Raw genomic sequence first — 22999 nt, 5'->3', positions numbered from 1 at the left:
CTAAAGGGTAACTTTACTTAAACAATTTATACAAGTTAAGTTTTGTGCATCACTCTGCAAATAAAATTGCTGTGCTGCTATTACAAAGGCTTTTACATCAGTCTTTTCTTACCCCCTTTCCTCACACTCAGTGCTCCATGATTATCCTTGAATGCAACCAGGATGTTTCTGCCTTTCCTTACTAACAGGGGCACATGTAGATATACCTTCTTCCAAGTGACTTCATCTCAAACACAGCACCACAGCAGCACAGCATGAGGTCCTGACACACAAACTCAACAGTCATGTTCTCCAGACCGTTCCCAAGCAGATACTGGGTCTACTGAAACTCCAAGGGCAGCACACACTCTGAAGGACTCTAATGGAAGTGAGAAACAAACTGAACTTTAATATGAACTCCACAAAATTGCGCTTGTGTGGACACATCTGGGAGCTGGAGGCCTTAAGCACAACAACCTCTTGGAATCAAGGCAGCACACCAGAGAAATTAAGGGCCTTTGTTACCAATCTGGAGGCAGGGCCAGTGTAGGCTTTTTGGTGCTTCCCAGGCTTGCCACCAAGGTCATGAGCAGCTCATCCATAGCAAGGTATCACACAGTTGCCCAGTATCTTCTGGTACATAGCTGACCAATGCTTACTCAGCATCTGAGCACCTACCGCCACAGGCATACAAGGAACGCTATCAGCAAGTGTTACATCTTTCTCATAAAGGCTGAGCATGAATGTTTAGAGGTGTTAGAAGCAAAGCAACTCTCTGCCACTACTAATTCTGCAGCCCCAACTTTTCAGACATCCTTCTGGCAGTTGGATCAAGCTTTGGGAAACCTCTCACCAGTAGTCAAAGATCCATCCTCCACCATCCCTACAGCTTGGGATTGCCTTCAGAAGCAGAAAGGTAATTCACTAATATCAGCAAAGAGCCCAACTGCAATAACCTCTGCACATCTCTTTGCTGCCAAGCCAGGTGTGGTGCAACTCTGCCAAATTACAGAGGCACTCAAGTTAGCAGATGGTGTGTATTATGGTTTCTCAAATGCACCTTCCCAAATGGAGGAGCGTAGGGGACCTGAAAGAATAGATGACCACATGGGGAAAGAATAACTATATCCAGCAGCTAAGATACACAGCTCAGCTATAGCTCAGTCCAAGAGAAACCCACTTGCCATAACCTTTCATACATTCATTAGTGATGTAAATTCTGGAACTACTTAGTTGGCTGTCAAGTCTTCAAGCCTCAAAGAATTGAGAAAGGTGCAATAGAAATCAAGTTACCCATTTCTAAAACAAGTAACAGCAATGCTTCTGTGCATACAACCTTCTCCCCCCAGTTTTCAAGCTGTTTTTTTCACCAGGTAAGTGGTGAGCTCAGGAAATATTTCCACAAACATCCCTATTTCACATCTAAGGGTCTGATCCTTTCGTATTTCCAGGCAATCCTCTCTTCCCTGCCATCCTTCTTACAGAGTCAAACATCACATGGTCCAGGACTCTGCCACATTTTCAGCATTACATAGATTATCTTGAAACACAGTCAGCTGCACCCACCCAAGCTCTAACTGTCTGGAGCCTACCAGTGTTCTGTCTCTGGCAAGCAGAAGCAGTAAGGGCTCTCTTTCCAGGGAGCCTGCATGTGTCCACATTGCCATCTAGAGGATTGCTGACACACTCTACCAACACATCTACCAACACATCTACCAACAGTGTGTAGGGTACAACAGAACAGGATAAATTCCGTCACCAGAAGGGCAGAACTGCACTCTAGTAGCAGCATGGTCCATTTTCCATGACAGTTACAGAAATAGGGGAAAAAACACCCAAACCAAGGCCTCATAGACGCAGTGAAAGGATAAAAGGGTGCACGCGATGCAAACTGAAAACCCAAGGACACACAATGGTTTTAGGACATCATTTTGCATTATTATTTAACAAAGAAAACAGCTATTTGTCAGCCCCTCTTGTCCACTTTCTTCTCCATGCTGCATGCTCTCATTGCTTTTCTTCCCTCATATTTGATGCACACCTGACACGTGAGAACCATATTTAGAAAGATAAAGCAGCAGAAAGCTAATCTTAACATTATAATAAATAGTAATATTTTTCTCTGGATTTAGCAATCTGTGCCACTATGTTCCAGAATTAGAGAAACTCCGGTTCCTAGGAGAGGTGAGTCTTGATGTGTCAGCTAAAGTCAGATCAGGTAGTTGCACTGTGAAGCAAATCATGCTGAAATCAAGCTGCATTCGTGATCTAAAACCACATCTAAACACTGCCATGTTTGAGCAATATGAAATCAGTTATAAACAATTTTTTTATGTGGGCAGGAGGTAAAAGGCAGCTGTTGCTCAAAATTTTCTTAAAATGAAAATACAACTTACTGATCAGAGTCATAATAATCCATGCATTTCTTTTTCTTATTATAAGCTGCAACCCTGAAGGGTACAATTTCCAGTGCTCGGAGACCTGGAGCCATTGTCAACACTTTGGCACCATGGGTTGGTTCATACAGATCTTTCCCAGTGTCAGGGTGTGGCATCCCTGCTGGATCTCGCCCTACAATGTAGAAGTTAGCTCCTGCAACCATCCGTGATCTGCAGTGCCACTGAACCTGAAACAGAGACAAGGGAAAACAGTTAACAGAAGAAAATGCTCAGAACGTGACCCTGAAAATGAGCATGCATTCTATATATTTATCTATATTCCACATTTTCCCTAATCAGACATGATTTTTACTATGAAGCCATAACAAAATAAAGAACCAATTATGTGAATCACCATCAAACTTACAGCTAAAACATACTATTCCCCTGTTTTATTTGCACAATACGTGCTCAAAAAGTTACTTCAGCACAGTGGAACATCATGGCAAGAAAGATGGAGCTCATCTGTTTCCTGTCTCAGTTCTTCCTGATCTCACCCTCCATCCCTTTCCTTTTATACAAAACAAAAGCAACTGCTTTTGGAATCTTAGTGGAATCTAGCTTTATATTGCTCTAGTTTACTCACAGTAATTTCTCTAAAAAAGCATCCTGACCAACAGATAGCTGACAAACATTGGAAGAAAGACAAGATAGGGTACTTCAACACAGTGTTCATGAGTAATCTAATCAACTTGCCTATACATTCAAAAATTACCCATGCTTAGCATTTTCAACTTGTACATGTGGCAAGGATGTTGTCCAAGGCAGAACTTTAACACTTAGTCTGTATCAATATGAAGACCCAAAGGACATATAAACTAGGTACCTAGTGCACATGAATGCTTGGAATAGGTTTTCAGAATATGAAGACTGACTATTTATACCACAAGCTTCCAAGATGAGAACTGATAAAGCAACTCCAGCTTTGGTAACTATTTAGTCATATTTCCACAATCACTTTGGTATTATTTGATTCTAACACTTCTATATGAAGTGGGGGGGAACCAATGTCCGATTCAGAAACTTAAATCTTATTCAATTTTTGCTTGGATGCATCAACTCACTTCCACATAATATTTGAAATATTGTAAATACTGAGAAACAATTTTCCCATATTACTTGGCTGCATGTTTCAAAATGAGTGGTTTCATAACTAACACTTGGGTTTTACCTTTTTTTTCTTATAGTTCAGTTACTACTGAAGGTAAAAAAATATATACTTTGAAGGAAATTCTGCACATGGACTATTTAATCATCAGCACCTTACAATCAAAGAAACACTTTTAAATTATTTAGAAATGCATCTCTTTTACTAACTATGGTGAGAGGATTTTTTTCTCCTCAAGACTCTTCAAAGTATTTACTAGATAGAACTGTTAGAGATGCTATACTTATGACAGTTTTTAGACTTACCATGTCACAGGATGTTGTTGAATTTTCTTAATTAATTTCTGTATGTAATATTTTCAATACCAAATTTAACTGTACAGTACAGGAAAAGCAGAATAACTATTACATTATTTTAGGAAACAAAAACTCGGCTTTGGAAGATGTCAATATGCTTTCATACTGGGAAGTATTCCCCTAAAAGAAATGTCATACCATCTATATGATTTAGTATCTGCCAAAGAATACTCAGAGAAGAGTTTTAAAAACCAGGAAGTATATAACAGTGGTTTCTTATATGTGCATCCCTACCTTCACACACAACTGAAGGGCCTACCCAGTAACTACATAATGTAAAACAGCTTCACAAGTTGAACAATACTAAATATCTGTCAAAACATCTGGCAAGCACTAAAGCAGCTCTCTGGGCAATCTGTTCCAGTGCTTGATCACTTGCACAGTAAAGAACTTCATCCTCATGTTCAGGTGGAACTCCTGTGGGTCAATTTCTGCCTGTTGCCTCTTGTCCTATTGCTTGGCACCACCAAGAAGAGCCTGGCTCCATCCTCCTGACACTCTCCCTTCAGACACTTGTAGGCATTGATGAGGTCCCCTCTCAGTCATCTCTTCTCGAGGCTGAACAGGTCCAGCTCTCTCGGTCTTTCCTCACAAGAGAGATGCTCCAGTCCCCTCATCATCTTTGTTGCCCTCCACTGGACCTGCTCCAGGAGCTCCATGTCTCTCTTGTACTGAGGAGCCCAGAACTGGACACAGCACTCCAAATGAGGCTTCACTAGGGCTGAGCAGAGGGAGGTGATCCTGCCCCTCAACCTGCTGGCAACACTCTTCCTAATGCACCCTGGGATACCACTGGCCTTCTTGGCCACAAGAGCACACTGCTCTTGTCCCATTTCTATTCATCCATACTACTTCAGAATAAATTTACTTTCCTAAGCAGGTAAATTTATTGCATTTTGATAAAGAGTTTTCCCTTACAGAACTGTTTCTTTTCTTCCAAAGCGCTTATCAGGAATGTTAAAAAATAAAAAACCAAAAATGCTAAATTGATGCTTCTGAAACATGTCCATTAAGATCTTTACAGACTGGAAAGCCACATCCGCCCTGCAGATAAGCATATTGTTGCTTTGTTGCTTTGTAAAGCACTTGTGCTACAGAAACAAATCTAGTACCAATGTCTTTTAAATGACCTATAGAAAATTACTAAATAAAGAATCTCTTTTATAACCTGAACAAACATTACTGTCAGAATTTATTCTGAAGTCACTGGAAATATCATGTAAGTTAAGAAAAAACTTCTGTTCAGAATAAGGATTGTGGATTTTGTTCCTTCTCATGAATACAGGAATGAAGTAGAAAATCTCTGTTAATTCTCAGAAAAGGTCTGTGGGGAACTGCACAAGATTCCCCACAGTAACTCGCTCACATGCCTGAACTAGAGCTGGGCTGCAGTTTTTTCTCCAAATGGAAAAGCAGTGCAAGCTCTGTTTGACCAGTCAACTGGCCAGCAGAAAATAAGCGACACCTGTCTAATTTAATTTCACTAAGTAAGATCTTCTATCTACCAAAAAGCTACCACAGAGTTAACCTCTGAGCCTGGTCAAAACTTGAATTTCTGTGACTCAAGGCGAAGCAGAGGGCAGAGAAAAAAAAAAAAGAGAATAAGATGGAGAATCAATATCCCCTAGAGGAATTGACCTCAAATGAGAACATTTATTCTTTCTGCTGTTTCCCACAAATCTCTAGGGATTCCAACCCAAGACCTGGCTCCTAAATAAAGTGTTGTCAAGGAGTTATTTCATACAAAAGCCTTGAAACAATTCTCCCTGAATTAAGTTTGCCAAAAAATAAACAAAGACTTTTTTTTGTTTAATTTGCGTATAGCCCTCCAACACACTAACTTTTCACTTAACAGGCATAAAACATAAGTACCTTAACACTGAGGACAACCATTTGTTATGTAAATAGATCTTATAAATCCTTCTGAAAAAGACTGTAAAAAAGGAGGAAGGATTAATTTATTATTATACCCTTATAACTGTAAACCTAATATTTTCTCCCACCATTTTCAGCAAAATCCTCAAATATAGAAGTTTTTTCATAAAAGAATGTTTTGGTTGATGACAGAAAGAGACTTGGCAATCTGGTTCCCAAGGAAAATGAGTCTCCTTTCTCTCCAGCAAAAAAACCCCACAAGACACACATAGCACTAATACTTAAGTGCACTGTCAAAAGGGTTTTATTTTCAACTCTCGATTTATTTACCTCAGTTGGTCCAGCATACATCATGGGGGAAGGGAATATAGCTACTATTGTTGTTTCTGGATTCAGGATTCCCTCCTCCAGGACTGCAGCATGTTGCTTCATGCGCCACATCAGAGGAACATCATCCTCCTTTGTCCAGCCTCCCAGAGGATGCAAGAGCAAAACTGGGCGCCGGTAGCCACGTTCCAAAAGTTGCTTGTGAGTATCCTGCATTAAAAGAGCATGGCCATTGTGCACTGGGTTGCGTAACTGGAATGCAAAGACAGCATCTATGGAGAAAAAACAAGACAAAAAATATAAGAAAAGCAAGTTATTTTATTAGGAGTTGTACAACCACAGAAAAATCTTCAGTACAATCTTTCCTTGTATTTTATTAAACAAATATAATAGAAGTAGTCACAGGTCATTGAAACAATGCTAGCTGCAGTGGCAGCAGCAGACATTTGGGTAAGTCTCTGCAGGAAGAAACAAAACAAAAAAAATTTACTCACCGGCATTCATTTCCTTGAATTTCTGCCTTAGTTCAGCTGGAGTGAGACGATATTGATCTAGTCCATCATTCCAATAAATACGATCAAGGACCTGCAGATCTCCACCTACAAGCCAGTTCCCTTGCTCCATAACCATCTAAGAAAAGAAAGGAAATTCCTTGTTAGGATTAATTGTGAGCTTCTCATGAGCATCAACATCATTGCAATGGGAACACATCTTTACCAAAGAAGTGTTCCAGGTTAATTTTATTTGACAGTTGCAAGTCAAGCATCAACATTAAAAAAAAATTTTAAAAAATCACAGTAACATAGTCCAGACATGTAGGAGAAATGCACAAATCCTCAGCAGGCATATGCCTTTCTGTCAAAATTAAAGATTTTTTTAATATATAAAAGTGCACGTAGCCAGTATTCTTAACCAACATTATTACATAACAGAGATAGTGTTTGGAAAGCCTTATATATTACAATTTATTTAGTTACAATTTTTTCTTATTAATTACAAGATATTAATACAATGAAGTTGGCACACTTTATGGTCAAAGCAAATACAAATATCACCCTGTAATTCACAAGATTCTGGTCAGCAATTAAGTAACAAGTAAACAGTTCTGATTAGCTACTCACCCACTTTAACTGGAATAAAATCAGAATCTTGGAAGTAATATGGCTTTTGGATTTGTTTCATGGTAGCACTTTACGGAAGTAACATATGTTGTACACTCACTACAATTCTTTTTATATCTTTAAATATCACCTCACCCTTTATCAAAAACTAATTATGGCAAGCTGCTTAACATATTCTAGCAGTGGCCTCAGAAAATTTCTGAGGATGTATTTGCTTTTGAAGATGGAACCACAAAAAACTTTCAAGTTTCATACATATTTCTGATTAAGTTTTTAGCCTTATGTAATTTAAAGATGACAACAAATGTTCATATAGCAGAAGACACTACATACTACACCCAGAAAAAATTAAGAGTGGATTTTTCAATTTATTTCTGTTTGAGATAATGGACCTGCTGGAATTAAATGCTACTACAGTAAACATTCCCTTCCAAAGGAAAATGCCACCAAGGCGGAGAGAAGGTGTGATAATGACATGAAGATAAGAAACATCTGCACTACCGAAACTCTCAGGTGTCCAAATATTTCTGATGAATTAAAAAGAGACACCAAATTTTTGTGCTGTCATGATACTACTATAGACCCCAGTACAGACATAAGAACATAGTTCCTCATCTTCTACATTAGTTTCAGGTATGACACTATTGCATTTTAAGAACACATTCAAATTTTGACAGCATGAGATTTTCTTAGAATTTCTTAAATTTGTGTTAGGTTTTTAATAAAAAGGTACTTATATTCATCATCACAGAACACACCAAGGGCTTTGAAAATCTTCTATTAGTCATACAGATACTTTCAGAACATATCAAAAGCTTTCCTTTTTCAAGAGCAAGGTCATAATTTGAGGCTTGATTTCTTTTTATCTAATTTTAAGACATACTTGTAAACAAAAAGATACTACAGAGAAAAATGGGGAAAGAAAGATATTTTGGCTCTGCAGAGCTAAGATGCAACATTTACATCAGCTTGCACAACCAAACACAGCATTGCAATAAGTATGTTACAATTAGAACATTTCAGTATGACATACACATAAGGCCAAGATAAAAAAACATAACAAACACAACGGAGGGGAAATTACTCCCCTGAGAGTTAAATGATGAACTCTCCAGGAACAGGGCCTGATTCAAAAACATCTAAACCAGGCAGGTCTCACGTGCTCTCCATGAAGGCAGAATAGAAGTTTTCTATTCCTCTCAATGCATATATCCGCTAATTAAGGAGCTTTGATGATCCATCTGGCTGCACAAAGGGATGTGTTTCCTAGGCACACTGGAGGGCAAAGTTCCCTCTTCTGTAGCACAGATTCTACAGTGCATTCTAAATTCATTTCATCTGTACATATTGACATTAGATTTTCACACTAAGTGCAGACTATTCAACAGCTGCATAGAAAAAAAAGATCTTTGTTTCTGCTAAAATATTTTAATTAATTTTCAAAGTAGTTTTGTTGTCAAAGTACATCAGTCACAGACACGAGCTTCACTTAATTTGCAGCTACACAACAGTACAGCTCACAGGAGCAGATTTTCAACTTTTAAACACACACCTTGATATAGGGATGTTCCTTGCATGTCGTTCCCCACTGCCTAGCACAGCGTTCCTCTTTCCTGTGCTCATAGAATTCAGGATTACGGAGAATGGCAACACGGCGACCTTCATACACCAGTGCAATTGCTGTACACCCGTCGAGCCTTTCTTTGTCTTCTTGAGTAGCCGTTAGCACTATAGGCACTGACAGATTAATAACTCCCCCTGCAGAGGGAAAAAAAAAGCCCTTATCTTAGTAATGGTCATCAATGATATTATGAAAATCTACCTAATCTAACAGGCTAATTTTAAGGCTGTAAGTGTACCACACAACAGGTAGTTCAAGCACTTATTTTAACATGGGTTAAAAGCAACATTTAGAATGAACCCTTGTATAAGATACATGTGCTATAAAATCGAGCAAGTACTGAGGTTTGAGAAAGAACAAACACACTACTGAAAATAGCAAATACTTATAGCTGCATACAAGTAAAGACTGTAAGAATACTACTTTTTGGGAATCTCAAATTAATATCTTGCTCAAGAATCTATATAGAAGGTAGAAATACATAAAAAACATTTTTAAACATATCATCTAAAATATTAGGCAAGATTGCTACTGGAGTGGATAATTAGTAAAAAGGAAATAGCATACTCAGTAGTCATGCTTTTGGTCCATAAGAAAAATTCAATGCGATAGAAGCAGACAAATGTACCAAGTAGTTGGCATACATAATTCAACTATTTCAAAAGATGACTTTTGCTGCTTACTTAAAACTGTATTCAGATTCAAGCACATACATCTCAGAAAAAAACATTTTGAGTCAGGCAAATATTTTGCATAGTTTGTCCAGCTGAAAGCTTACTGGCTCCTTTACTTCTAAAACTAAGCCAGTGTATCTGAATTTTAAGGTTATGTGTCATCCTCATTTTTAAGCATCTACTTCACTACCAGATGCTGAAAGTCTTGTTTTTCTTGACTACAAGAGTGATATTTGAGAAACCCAGTAGAGGAAATATTGTAAGTCTCATATGAAGGCTTGAACTCTAATGAGCATACACTTGCTGAATGAGTGCAAAACTTTTGGGTGCCCTCCAGGAGAAAAGTCATGGACCCCTTAAAGGTAACGAGCTTTTGCTGTTTGTCAAGACTCTAAATAAGGCTAATTTCACTATTATTTAAACAATGCATATTTTACAGGGAAATTAAATTTGTTATGAAATTAAAAATTACAAAGCTGGATAAAAAGGACAAAAATAGATCCCCCTTCCTTCATAATGCAAAATGCATAATGCATGCTCTAAATTAATTAAATCTAATCCTCCTAAATTAAGTCTTGTTGCTCAGAGTGATTTTCAAAGCAACTAGGTCATAAAAAATTGAGTTTGGCAACAGTCACAGAGAAAGTGGTTTGACACCCCTAAATTGATAATTAAAAAAAGCCTTTTGCTTTGCAAACAAGTAAATAAATATTTCAAACTAGGAAGAGATCTCAAACCTGCTGATTATTAAATTTCTGTCCGTGACCAGTAACAAACACATAATAATTCTTACATTTTGCTTCAGCCACTGTACAAATAAGAAACTGAGGCAAGGTAATGAAGTGAGTTAAAGTCACAGATGAGCACAGGTTCAGGATGACGCTTTTTCACGTAACTTAAGACTTAAAGGGTTGTTTCCCCTGGATGGATGTACAGAAGGCAAATGGAATGAAAATAAAACTAGCAGTCCAAAATGATACCGCAAACTTTAGATCCAAAATAACAGGAGGGCATTATGCTGCCCAGAATAGTACAGAGAGACTTACAGAAAAGGGCATTAGAAAATATAGGAGGGACAACAGACATCTATATCACAGAACTGAAAGACAAGTGACTTTTTTTCTGCTATTTGGTCTCTAGCAAGAGAAGACTAATGCAAAAGGAAGCATGGAGACAGAAAGAAGGCTGGAATAAAACAGAGCCTTCAAAGAGGAATAAATGCAAAGTGACAGAGGATCACAATCAAATTCCAAAACCTGAGAACATTATCACTTATACACTACCTTAACTAATGCTTGTTCTTAGCCAACTGGTAATGCAAAATAAAATATATTCATTTAAATCATCACAGGATAATTACTAAGTCACAGTAATTCAATTATTTGTGACAACTGTTCATATTCAAGGCACATCTTCAAATTCTGATTTCATACTTGCAACAGCTCCAGCATTCAAATCAGTTTGTTGTCCTCTCTGTCTTTACTAATTCAGAACAAATCTTTTGGCACACAGAGCTAAACAGCAACTAAATTGCAATTCTAAGTTCTAAAATCAATTTCTTCAAAACAAATTAGAAATGTGGATTTTAGAATTAAATGTTTTTCATAAATGAAAACATTTGAAAAAGTAGAATTTGTAAAGTCAAAAAGACAAAACATTCAAAATCTAACATGATGGTAGCTATAAAAAGAATAAAACCATCAAGTTTAAAACTGATTTTTATAATATTCTATTCTCTTACCCCTGATCCCAGTTTGTGCACAAGCCTGAAATTGTGTTACCACACCACCACTAAGAAGCAAAGCATGAACAATATTTTAGAGGTAGGATTAGTTTGCTTGATTCTACAAATGGTGTGTTTTACCCTACCATCAAGGAGACAGTCAAAGTGAAGGCACTGTAGGTATTCTCTCTCTCTCATAAAGCCATTCAGGGGTGTTGCCCAACCTTCTGCTAGCACTTGCACCCACTGCATATCCACCTAGTAAAGAAATGGAGAAATAGATTTAGAGCAGGTAAAAGTTGTTGCTTAACTACTGACAGGTAATAATCATAATCATGTATAAAACATAATAGATCATTATTTAATCCTAAAATGCAGGATAGTATAAATGCAAGATTTCTCAGTATTATAGTTTTTAATCACAAATAACTCAAAGTTTCTACAACAACAATTTGCTCCTCACTGTTCACATTTTTGGCTATTTGCAGTCTTACATTGGATCAAATTTCCATCGGTTAAAAAACAAACTAACAAACACACAACAACAAACTTTATCTGTAAATGTTTAATAAAGCTCATCTTCACAAAAGTAGAGAGTTCCACTTGCCTTTATTTTTTTAACAAAGATAACTAAAAGGCTAAAAAAAGAAACAAAGAAAAAGAAAAACAACACATACAATTACCACAAAAATATCAGAATTATGGGTGTGAACATTAAGACATCTAATCTTAAAACAAATTAGAAAAATTTTTTTTTTGCATAAACAAGTGATACAATCCAGAAGCAAAATTATCTCTGGACTAGTACTTCATCTAGTTTAAGAGGTATCAGCTTACAGAGAGTTTCCTTCCTTAGCTCTTAAAGAGTCACACTTCGACTTAATGTGTGGCCTCTGTTATTTCTGCATGTGCGCTACTAAGACTTGGTCAGGTCTTTGACAAGGACAGACTTTGCTTGTGCAAGTCTCTTTTGCAAAGAGCATGACTAATTTTATTACACCCTTTAATTTATGCTGAGGCAAGTACAAAACAGTTTCTTCCCAAGCTTAGGTTATATACTTGCTTGATATTTAACAAGACACTGGTTGGGGGTGGAGGGAGAAATTATTTGTTTCTCTAGATAGGGAGTAAATCAGAATGGGACACTACAGAAATTTAATAATGGTGACCTCAAGTATTTATTGCTTATCAAAGTAATGAACAGTTTTACAGACACATATATGAAAAGGATCTAGTAAAATGCAGTGAAAGGAAGCATTAGTATTTAGTAGTAGTAGAAGACTAGGCAAATTTTAAAACTATTTACTTCAGTGTTTAGTATGTCATCTCAATCCTTCAAAGTCTAATCACTGCAGATGCTCAGCTCTGAGCTTAGTCACCTCCTAGAACAAATGTTTAGCTTTAAGTTCTAGTAATACTGTCAAAAAGCCAATGTAAAAACTCATGCATTGTATCTGTGTTAAGGCTTAGTTCTTCAGAAAAAGGAACGAAGTAGAATAGAAACACAGCCCAAAGCAGCTTCAGCTAATTTATCCAAAATGAAAAATAATGCATTAACCAAAATAAGAACAGGGTTGATCAAGTTGATCCATGCTTTTCCACATTCTCTCTGCTGGAAACCAGAAAAGTAGCATGAACATGTTCTAATCAGAAAAAAAGCAATAAAATAGATCCAATCATCTCTCTATAGACTTTGAGTTCAGTATATATATAAAAGGTTACTGTTGTTCATCTGAAGATTACCAACAAGAAGAATCAAGAAGCAGTAACTGATTTCCTTCATATTTCTAGGCAATTACAATTCAAAATAAAATGGTTTGTGTAAGTAAACTGAAAAAAAAAAAAGCAATCCTTCTAGAAACAACTACTCATACAAGACATGCCAGGCATAGTTTGGTCCATGGATTGGGGGGGTGTGGAAGGAAGTCACTCTAAATGTAATCTCTAAGGTTGGGATAAACTAAGTAACATTATACCAGATATTATTCATGAAATTATGCTTTCTCTCAAGAAAAGAGAGAAAAGATATATCAAGATATCTTCTGTAAACAGCACAGGTATTTCAACTGCATCTACTTACACTAAGAAGCAGATTAGATTGTCTTTCAACTTTGGCAATAAGACAACTGAACACACAATACCTTATTTATTTCCAAGGTTAACAGAGACTCAGCATCTGTTTTGGCCAACTGCAGCTTGTTTTCTGGCACATAAAGCTCCTTCACCTCATAAGAGGCATCCACTGGTACAATGTCCTGTACAAAAGGAATAAACAAAACTTAATGTTCGGTCAGAATGTTTCTTGGACAATGAACACGTGATCAAGAAGTAAAATTCTAATGATGCACTACACAGTAGAAAGAGTTTATACATTATGCAATTTTTACTCATTTAAAAGTCAGCACTGTTCCAAGATACATAAGTAGTTACTCAAGCCGGCAGATTGGCTAAAGTGAAACATTCTGACAAGAGATTTTTTTCTAAACCTTAAATAACCAGTATAACATTTACCTAGTAAATATTTAACTATTGGATTGAATGCCATTTTTATGACTTATTAATGCCTCCATTATCTACAACAGAAAGAAAGACTATTATTTTATACATGCTGAAGAAGTAAAAAAATATTTAGATACTGAGCATTTATAAATTTACATCATTCACTATATAAGATACATTAGATATGGTAAGTTGAAGGTAAAAAAAATAAAGCCCCTTCTTAACAGAGAATTATTAATACAGAAGTACAAATTAAATGTATTTCCTACAGCTAACGACAATACCAGAATCCTAATCTATATACTAACACTTAGAATATTGAAGTGTGAGGTTATCTGTGTATATATGTGCAATGAACTGAAATCTAGCTTTATGACCAGAGTATCAATTTTTTTTAAAAAAAAAGATCAGTTTTCCTCCATGCGCATTGAAAAAGACATTCTCGCTCCACAGTGCTCAAGACTCAAGACCTTACGCTTCTCATAAGATACGAACACAAGGACAAAAAATAATTTAAAAAAAGGAGAAGGCCATCACAATAAAACTGTAAAGAGTCTCCTCCCAGCAACAGATGCTGTAATATGTCAAAACTGAGTCAAGTGTTCCACTGATGTTCAGTAGCAAAATATGAGTGAAAAGAGGCTGATGGTTCTTTTTAATAAAAACACATTTTCCAGTGTTTTGGAAACCTTTGTAAAGTAACGTTTTATTTTTTGAGGAAAAAACCTCACCCTTACAGCAGAGTATATACCAACCCCTAAAAACACACAGTTAGCTCAGGAATTTATTGTATTTATCAGACATCAGGCACTACCTCCATGGAAAGTAAAACAAAGGGAGTGGGATGATAAAAGCAAGTGGGAGATAAAAAGACTGCAGGAGTAAAAAGATGTGGTGAGTCTCACAGGCTGTTAAAAAATTCGTATCTCTAAAGACAAATAAAAGGAAAACAAATTAAACCAGCATTTAGAAAAAGTGTTTTATAAGGAAAAGCTCAGTCCATTACATATCAGACATAATTTTGGAGGCAGATTTTATTAGACAGCAAGACAGCCCAGAAGAGCTGCAGCAGACTCCTGCCATAGCAGTAAGCCCAGAATCAAACGAAGGCGTTGCTGCCTGTAAGGAACAGTATAATGAACAAGTACACATTATGCTGCTTCACAGAAGATTTCCCTCTGGAACCTATTTCATTACCATGCTAGAATGTCCTAATTTTACAAACCATCAATAGCTTAAAACAAATGTGCCTATTAAAAAGATCTCTTCAGATACTATCATGGGTTTAGTGCCCCACTAATGGGCAAAACAAAGGTTTCACAACGCACTTTCTGTCAACAACCTACTTCATTATACATATGAAAACAGCTTGAAGACAGTTCCAGCGACACTGTGTCTGACATTTAGAAAACTTCTAGGATTAGTAAACCTAGAGTCCCTTGCACACATAAAAGCGGTATTTACAACAACAACTTAGATTTAAAAACACTCAACAAAACCAGCAGCAAAAGGAATCCATAGATCTTCAACTGAATGAATTTTAAGAAATGCTAGGCGAGCAAGCCATCTAGTGACCATTTTAAGGCAGCAATTTTACTCAAAGCTTAATTCTACCAAAGGACAAGTTACACAACATTTCTAAATTATTTCTCAATGCATTCATATAAATGATGGCACAATAATAAGCATCACAGAATCACAGAATATGCTGAGTGGGAAGGGACCCACAAGGATCATCAAGCCCAACTTCCGGCCCTGCACAGGACCATCCCCAAGAGTCACACCGTGTGCCTGAAAATATCATCCAGACGCTTCTTGAACTCTGTCAGGCTTGGTGCTGTGACCACGTACCTGAGGAGCCTGTTCCAGTGCTCTGGGTGAAGAACCTCTTTCTGATATCCAGCCTAAACCTCTCCTGACACAACTCCAGGCCACTCCCTCAGGTCCTGTCACTAGTCATCACAGAGATCAATGCCTGCCCCTTCTCTTCCCCTCAGGAGAAGTTGTGACTCCCTCAGTCTCCTCTTCTCCAGGCTGAACACAACAAGTGACCTCAGCCACTCCTCATACAGCTTCTCCTCAAGGCCCTTCACCATCTTTGCTGCCCTCCATTGGACACTCTCTAATGGTTTAATATATTTCCTATATTGCAGTGCCCAAAACTGCACACAACATTCAGGGTGAGGCCGCCCCAGTGCAGAGCAGAGCAGGACAATCCCCTCTCTCGACTGGCTGGTGATGCTTTGCCTGATGCCCCCCAGGACACAGTTGGCCCTCCTGGCTGCCAGGGCACTGCTGACTCATATTCAACTTGCCATCGACCAGGACCCCAGGTCCCTTTCCATGGCACTGCTTTCCAGCATCTCATTCCCAGTCTGTATGAACATCCAGAGTTGTCCCATCCCAGGTGCAGAATCCGGCACTTCCCCTTGTTGAACTTCATACGGTTGGTGATTGCCCAGTGCTCCAATTTGTCGAGGTCTCTCTGCAAGGGCCTCCCTACCTCCAAGGGAGTCAACAGCTCCTCCCACTTTTGTGTCATCAACAAACTTGCTTAGTATCCCTTCCAGTCCTGCATCCAAGTCATTTATGAAGATGTTGAAGAGCCCAGGGCCTAAGATGGAGCCCTGTGGAACCCCACTATGACAGGTCACCAGTCTGATGTTACCCCATTCACTGTTACCCTCTGTGCTTGACCCTTGAGCCAGTTGCTCACCCACTACAAGATGTGTTTATCCAGCTGTGTGCTGGACAGTTTGTCCAGAAGGATCCTGTGAGAGACACGATAAAAAGCTTTACTGAAATCGAAAAACATTACATTAACTGGCTTCCCTTGATCAGCTAGGTGGGCTACCTTGTCATAGAAGGAAATCAGGTTTGATAAGCAGGACATTCCTCTCATGAAGCCGTGCTGGCTGTGACCAATGACTGCATTGTCTTTCAGGTGTTTTTAAATGCCACCTCACACTGTGTTGGTAGTTTCTTTGCTGATGCTGATTGCCTCTGGAGGTCATCTAGTCCAGTCTCCTCCTCAAAATTGGTCCCAGCACAGATGGCTGCTCAGGAACTTGACCAATCACATATTTAGTATCTCTAAGGACAGAGTACTCACAAACACTCAGAGCAACTTTGTCTAATAATTGATCTTCATAGTGGAAGACTTTTTTCCCATGTCTAGTTTGAATTTCCTATATTTCATTTCATGTTTGTTGACCCTCATCCTACCCTTGTGCACCTCTGAGAAAAATCTTCATCAGTTTTCTCTATACCCTCCTGTTTGGATGACAGAAACAGCAACAAGAACTCCTTTAAGCCTTCTCCAGGCTAAACAAGTCCACTTCCCCTCAGCCTCTCCTTCTGCAGTGACATACTACAGCCTCTGACCATCTTGGTGACCTTCCACTTGATTCACAGAAAGACATCAATGTCTGTCTTCTACTGGGCAAGGGAGAAGGGCACAAACTTGATCATGGTATCCAGACAAGGTCTCACAAGTGCCACATAAAATAGCAAAACTGCATCTCTTGAGCAATTGGCTATGCTCTTGCTATTACAGCAGAGTATGCAGGCAGTCTTTCTGGCAGCACAGGCACATGTTTTCGTAATGGTGACAAATGGCTTTATAACGCCAAACAATTTATTTCATAGAATCATAGAATCACTGAATGGTTTGGGTTGGAAGGGACCTTAAAGATCATCTCGTTCCAATCCCCCTGCCATGGGCAGGGACACCTCTCACTAGACCAAGTTGCTCAAAGCCCCATCCAACCTGACCTTTACACTTCCAGGGATGGGGCATCCACAGCTGCTCTGGGAAACTTGTTCCTGTGTCTCACCACCCTCGGAATGAAGAATTTCTTCCTTAAATCTAATCTAAACTCCCTTCTGTCAGTTTAAAGCCATTACCCCTTGTACTATCCCTAAATGTCCTTATAAAAAGTCCCTCTTCAGCCTTCTTGTAGGCCCTCTTTAGGTACTGGAAGGTGCTATAAGGTCTCCCTGGACCCTTCTCCAGGCTGAACAACGCCAATTCTGTCAGCCTGTGCTCATAGGACAGGTGCTTCACCCCTCCAAGTCATCTTGGTGTCCCCCTCCTCTGGACTCACTCCAGCAGGTCCACACCTTTCATGTTGGGGGCTCCAGATCTGGACAGAGTACTCCAGGCACAGTCTCACAAGACAGGGAGAATCACTTCCCTCGACCTGTTGTAAATGCTTGCAGCCCAGGATATAGCTGGCCTTCTGGGCTGCAAGCACACATTGCTGAGACATGTTGAGCTTCTCATCCACCAACACCTCTGAGTCCTTCTCGCCAGGGCTGCTCTCAACATTTCCAGGTGTCTTCCCCTTATTGCCATTATTGTTTGAACTAGTATACAAACAGACCTTACCTATACTTTGAGCAGACTTCTTCCCAAATTTTTTCACTGTTATTGAAACAAAACAAAACAACCCAAATTATTTTTAATGCTGCTGGCCTATGGTCTTTTGCCTTACTAATCACAATGGATTACTAAACAAGAACACAGACACGGCTCGTTCAAACTACAGGAAATCTACAGAAATTATATTCTCAAGATGTCATGGCATTAATATGGTCTAAGAACAAGACACGCCTGTTTAGCCTTGCCTTGATTTCATTGTCTCTCACTGAACTAAGTAACCACTAAGATATGTTGCCATTCATGACACTGTTGTCTTCAAAGAAAGGGGAAAAAAAAGTGCTAAAATGTGCCTTAAGGAAAGCTGACTGGGCCAGGAGCCAGCATTCAGCACTGTGTACCAATACAAGACTTTAGGAATCACTGTCTTGGCACATGTAACATTGGTTTTTACAACTATGAAACATACTGAATTGTTCTCCGGAGCAGGAGACGCAGGGCCCCACACAGTCAGGAATTGCCACCTCCCATAGTTATGACTCCTACACGGCTCAAAACATTCATATGAGCAGTAGGATAAAAATCTAGAATTCTCCTGTGGTTTTCTGCCCTCTCTGTCTCCTGAGTAATCTTGAGCAAGCAGTCATGTATGAAGAGTTTTCCTGAAAATTTCAATACAAGAGACCTAATTTCTCCAGAGTTGTACTGGCACAGCGATGAGGTCTTTTGATGAGTGCTGGCTACATGATGAGGTCTTTTGATTGTATCAAGTTCAATACCTGGTGGAGCTTTACTCAAGCTACTGTCTATACCCTAATTTTCCAGAATATCTACCTCACAAAAAAAACCCAAAAAGCATGAATAATTGCCTGTAAGAGTATCTCAATTAAAATAGTTATCTGAAATTTCATCCCACTACCCACTGACTATAGATAAAAATGTAAGGAGACATATTTCTTCTACATGAGGATTAGCAAATTCTGGGTGTATAGTTTCAAGAGGATAAAGCCATCCCATGGTTGCCTTCACTTTTAGGCTTGGGTTCAGAGGCTTTTGTCTGTTTTGTTTTCTGCGGTGGGTTTGTTCAGAGTGGGGTTGAGTAATGAGTTGAATCCACTTATCAGACAACAGGAGATGGCCCAGACTTCAAAAGGAATGGTGTAGACTGCAGGCATGAACAAGGAAGGAGACCTACCTTTTCAGAAGCTATGAAACATAAACTCAACTCAGCCATGTCAAGAAGATCAGCTTCCTGAACTGCTCATTACACAATTGCAGGACCACTTTTACTAGTGAAAGAAAAACAGTGGAAACAAGGGAAACCAGACAAAAGCACAGCATCCCCTATTTAAGTCAGCTCAAATTACTGTGTAAGTGCATCCCTGCCTCTTCATACCTACAGTATACATTAATTTCTGCGCTATAGAGACAAAGTAAAAAATTTCAGACTCTTTAAAATTGGTTGCTAGCATTTGTAAATCAGCATCATTGTTGGTTCCGTAACAACTGAGACACCCTTCTCTCCCCTCCATTTATTAGTCATGACAATTAATATAAATTAATTTTCCACTTGTTCAAATCTTTTTTCACTTAGACATCAATGTTTACATTTAAAAAATAAACAAGCAATAGGATAAGTTTAAAAGCTGGAACTGAAAGATGTATAAGCCTTCAACTCTCAAATACTGCCTTTACTTGTCCCAGCAGGTACATTCAGATTGAAGGCACAAATACTTCAAAAACAGTTACTAAGATATGTCTCCATTTCTGCTCACCCTCTCTTGAAGAAGTTCCACAACTTGTTGTATACAGTCATTCACATCACAGGAATCAGTTTTCAGCACAAGCTCTGGGGCTTCTGGTTTTTCATACTCTGAGTCAATCCCAGTAAAACCTAAAGAACATTAAAAAAAATCTTAGGTGACTTCTTCCAGAAGACGAGTCCATTTTAACACTGTTCACTGATAGGTTTTTAGATATAAACCAACACAACAGGCCAAGAGCACAGACTTTTAGCTTCCTTAATAGAGGATTTCTTAGGGAAATCACTGGGTTTTTTCTTTATCAGACTATCTGCTAATCCTACTATCTGACTGCATCAAACTTTGGCATTTTGCAGCGCACACAAAGCACATTTTTGTTGGTGAAGCTACTTGATTTATACTCTGAATAGAAAAGGAGCACTGGCGGAAGAACTGTGCACGTCATCCATCCACTGTCCTACGTCATTAGCTGTCATTGTTGCTCTTTAAAAAAAATAATAAAAAATATTATGTACTTCCAGCATATATGTAAATTTACGCTCATACCACCAAGCGGTACTCGGAAGTAAGGAATTCCAACACCTATTACATCAGTTTGGCTAATACAGTCATCTCAAGATAGCTGCTAATGTAAGATTGATGAGTGTGTTTACTATAGTTATAACAACTGTCACAGACTGTACAAGCTACCAGTGACACTTGTTCTGGCCTACTTAGCTAGCAATCTGCTTCGAAATAGTGGAGATTCTGACCACCCACGCATAAACAAGGAGGAAAAATCAAGGCCAAAGGAAAAGACTGTAAGCCCTACAAGTTATATCTGCAGCTGGAATATCAGCTGGGCTACAGCAACTGAGTATCTGCATCCTACAAAAGTGCAAATAAAAACATTAAAATTCGAGTTTTTCACTTCAGGTTTAAACACCCTCAAACTTAGTAGCTTAATTCCCCATCTAAGAAAAATATCAATTGCCGCAGTACCCCAAGTAATAAAGAAAGGCTGGTATCTTCCAAAAAACCATATAATATAGAAGGATCTGATTACTGGAGGAGTGGGAATAGGAGGCAAAGAAAGTGTCCCATTACCATTGCCACAGAAAAAGAAGATAACAGTTGCTGACATTCCTTGGGAACCGGCAAGTTCATTGAACTTTCATCCTTCATATATCAGAGAGGTCATAAGATACAGCCACTGCTAGACGCACTCGTAGCTTACTCAGGCACTGTATACTTCACTAACACTTCTACAGTTAACACAGTTCCATTACAGGGCTTGTAAAATTAACAAAATATTAAGGACTTTCTACAGCACAAATAAGGATTCTGTACAGAGCTGTATCTTTGTATCGTGCAAGCTCAAGTCATCTTTGCTTTGATTCTGAACAAACCTTAGTTCAGTCTTATTTATTTCTGGCCTTCACATGATATTCTGGAGCACTAGCAGCCACTACTTCTGAAGAATCAAGCAACCACTCATGTAGAATGTTTTAGATTTCTTGAAGTTTATATCACTTTCAATTAACAGTATCATCATTACGGCATCTGCAAATTCCACCCCAAAAGCGATTACTTTAAAAACTGCTTTGCTACTAAATACGGGTTAAAAGAGCTATCATCAACCTCTGCAAACTAAATGTAACACAGAGCAAAGAAGCACTTGAAATAATACTTGCAATGAATGATTGCATAGCTAAGCCTCTTTTTATTGCAGGTTATACTTAAGTCTTGACCCGAGGCTGCGGATATGAAATCATTTTCACGGGCACTGGAATAAAACACTAATTTCAGAGTAAAAGTTTTCCTCTTCAGAAGAGTTCTTAACGGACTTTACAGGGAGATAGCACTCATGTTTTACTTCTTAGAAGAAACTAGCAACTCTTTATAGACTTCAGAGAGAATCAGGCTCTTTTTTAACCAGTTAATGGACACACAGAGGAGACAGATTAATTCTCAATCATAAGAGGTTGCAACAGAAACTATTTGCTCAAGGTTTTTCAGCGTGAGGCCAAACACTTTTGCCCTTTTACTGTCCTACATATTTAAATAGTCAGTTCCATGAGTTAGAAATCGATCCCAATTTTCTTCTCAGTCCTGTCCCAAGTCCACGCTGTTTTTAAGAGTGGTACACTCACAGACTTGAGCACATCCACTTACGTGGAGTCAAATTACACCAATGTTTCACTTGTGTAGAAAGGACGTGACTACATTTAGATTCACCTTTAATTTCTCCAGCCCTGGCCTTCTTATAGAGTCCTTTAACATCTCTCTGCTCACAGACATGCAATGGAGCATCCACAAATACTTCAAAAAAAGGCAAACTTGCCCCTTCATGAATTTGTCTGGCATTATTACGATCCTGAAAGAAAACAGAAGAAAAATCCGAAAAGGTTGCACCCACATATTGTTACTGTCCTTCTGCTTCTTAAGTTCATTTTAAAGAAGCGGATAGCAAAATGTAAACAAGCTTTCGAAGCTTGAAAAAAGAAACATGATTTGATCAACTGATGCCCTGCAAGCTGCATCAGTTTGGCTACAGTACATCACATGGTAAAAGCTGACATGAAGATATGAGATATTTTACATTAACTTGATTTAATAAAAAAACCAAAACCCAGGTATAAAGTGCGGGATTTTCTATACATACATATATATATACATATCTATATATCTTAGGAGTTACATCCACCCAGCTGAGTACAGTCCAGAGCAGGTGTTACCTGCTGCTCCTGACATAATCATCCTCCTCTCCAGAGCCCCAGTTTTCTCTCCATTCTTTAATCTGACAAGACTTGTGTAGTCAAACTATTATATTATTTCTATGGCTTGCCAAGCATTGAAACAACTGCTGAGTTGCACTTAGAGATAAAAAAAAAAGCTTTGGAAAATCCACTAAAACCATCTGTTACTAAATACAGTTATTTCCTCATAATGAAAGACTTCTGTTTACTGGAGGATCTTGGGTTCCCTGAATTATTATGGGAAGAATTGTTTGTACCACTATAACCAAAGAAATAAGATGCGTTATTTTCATGAACAACACATGTTACAAATGTCTAAGCTTAAAGCCCCTGTGTCATTCTTCAAGATACTTGGGTGTTCACACATCCTTTTTGTCTTTCCCATTTATGTTCTCA

The 22999-nt window shown here is 38.4% G+C and overlaps 1 protein-coding gene across 3 annotated transcripts in view; it reads right to left on the bottom strand.

Moving 5' to 3' along the window:
- The window catches only part of PAPSS1 (3'-phosphoadenosine 5'-phosphosulfate synthase 1), a 58590-nt gene that overhangs the window by 6614 nt on the left and 28977 nt on the right, over window positions 1-22999 (bottom strand). For all 3 annotated transcript variants that reach the window (XM_027677068.1, XM_027677066.1, XM_027677067.1), the window contains 8 exons: window positions 22083-22221; window positions 19878-19996; window positions 13364-13477; window positions 11369-11480; window positions 8757-8962; window positions 6578-6713; window positions 6087-6355; window positions 2376-2605 (listed from right to left, as the gene is read on the bottom strand). In XM_027677068.1, the coding sequence (XP_027532869.1) occupies window positions 2376-2605; window positions 6087-6355; window positions 6578-6713; window positions 8757-8962; window positions 11369-11480; window positions 13364-13477; window positions 19878-19996; window positions 22083-22221 (1325 nt within the window). The remainder of the gene's footprint in view (window positions 1-2375; window positions 2606-6086; window positions 6356-6577; window positions 6714-8756; window positions 8963-11368; window positions 11481-13363; window positions 13478-19877; window positions 19997-22082; window positions 22222-22999) is intronic.

The sequence above is a fragment of the Neopelma chrysocephalum genome, unplaced genomic scaffold (assembly GCF_003984885.1).
Source record: "Neopelma chrysocephalum unplaced genomic scaffold, ASM398488v2 Primary Assembly neopelma1_42b, whole genome shotgun sequence".
In the NCBI taxonomy this organism is placed as follows: Eukaryota; Metazoa; Chordata; class Aves; order Passeriformes; family Pipridae; genus Neopelma; species Neopelma chrysocephalum.
The sequence above is the reverse complement of the archived record's forward strand: the minus strand, read 5'-3'. Positions and strand labels throughout refer to the sequence as shown.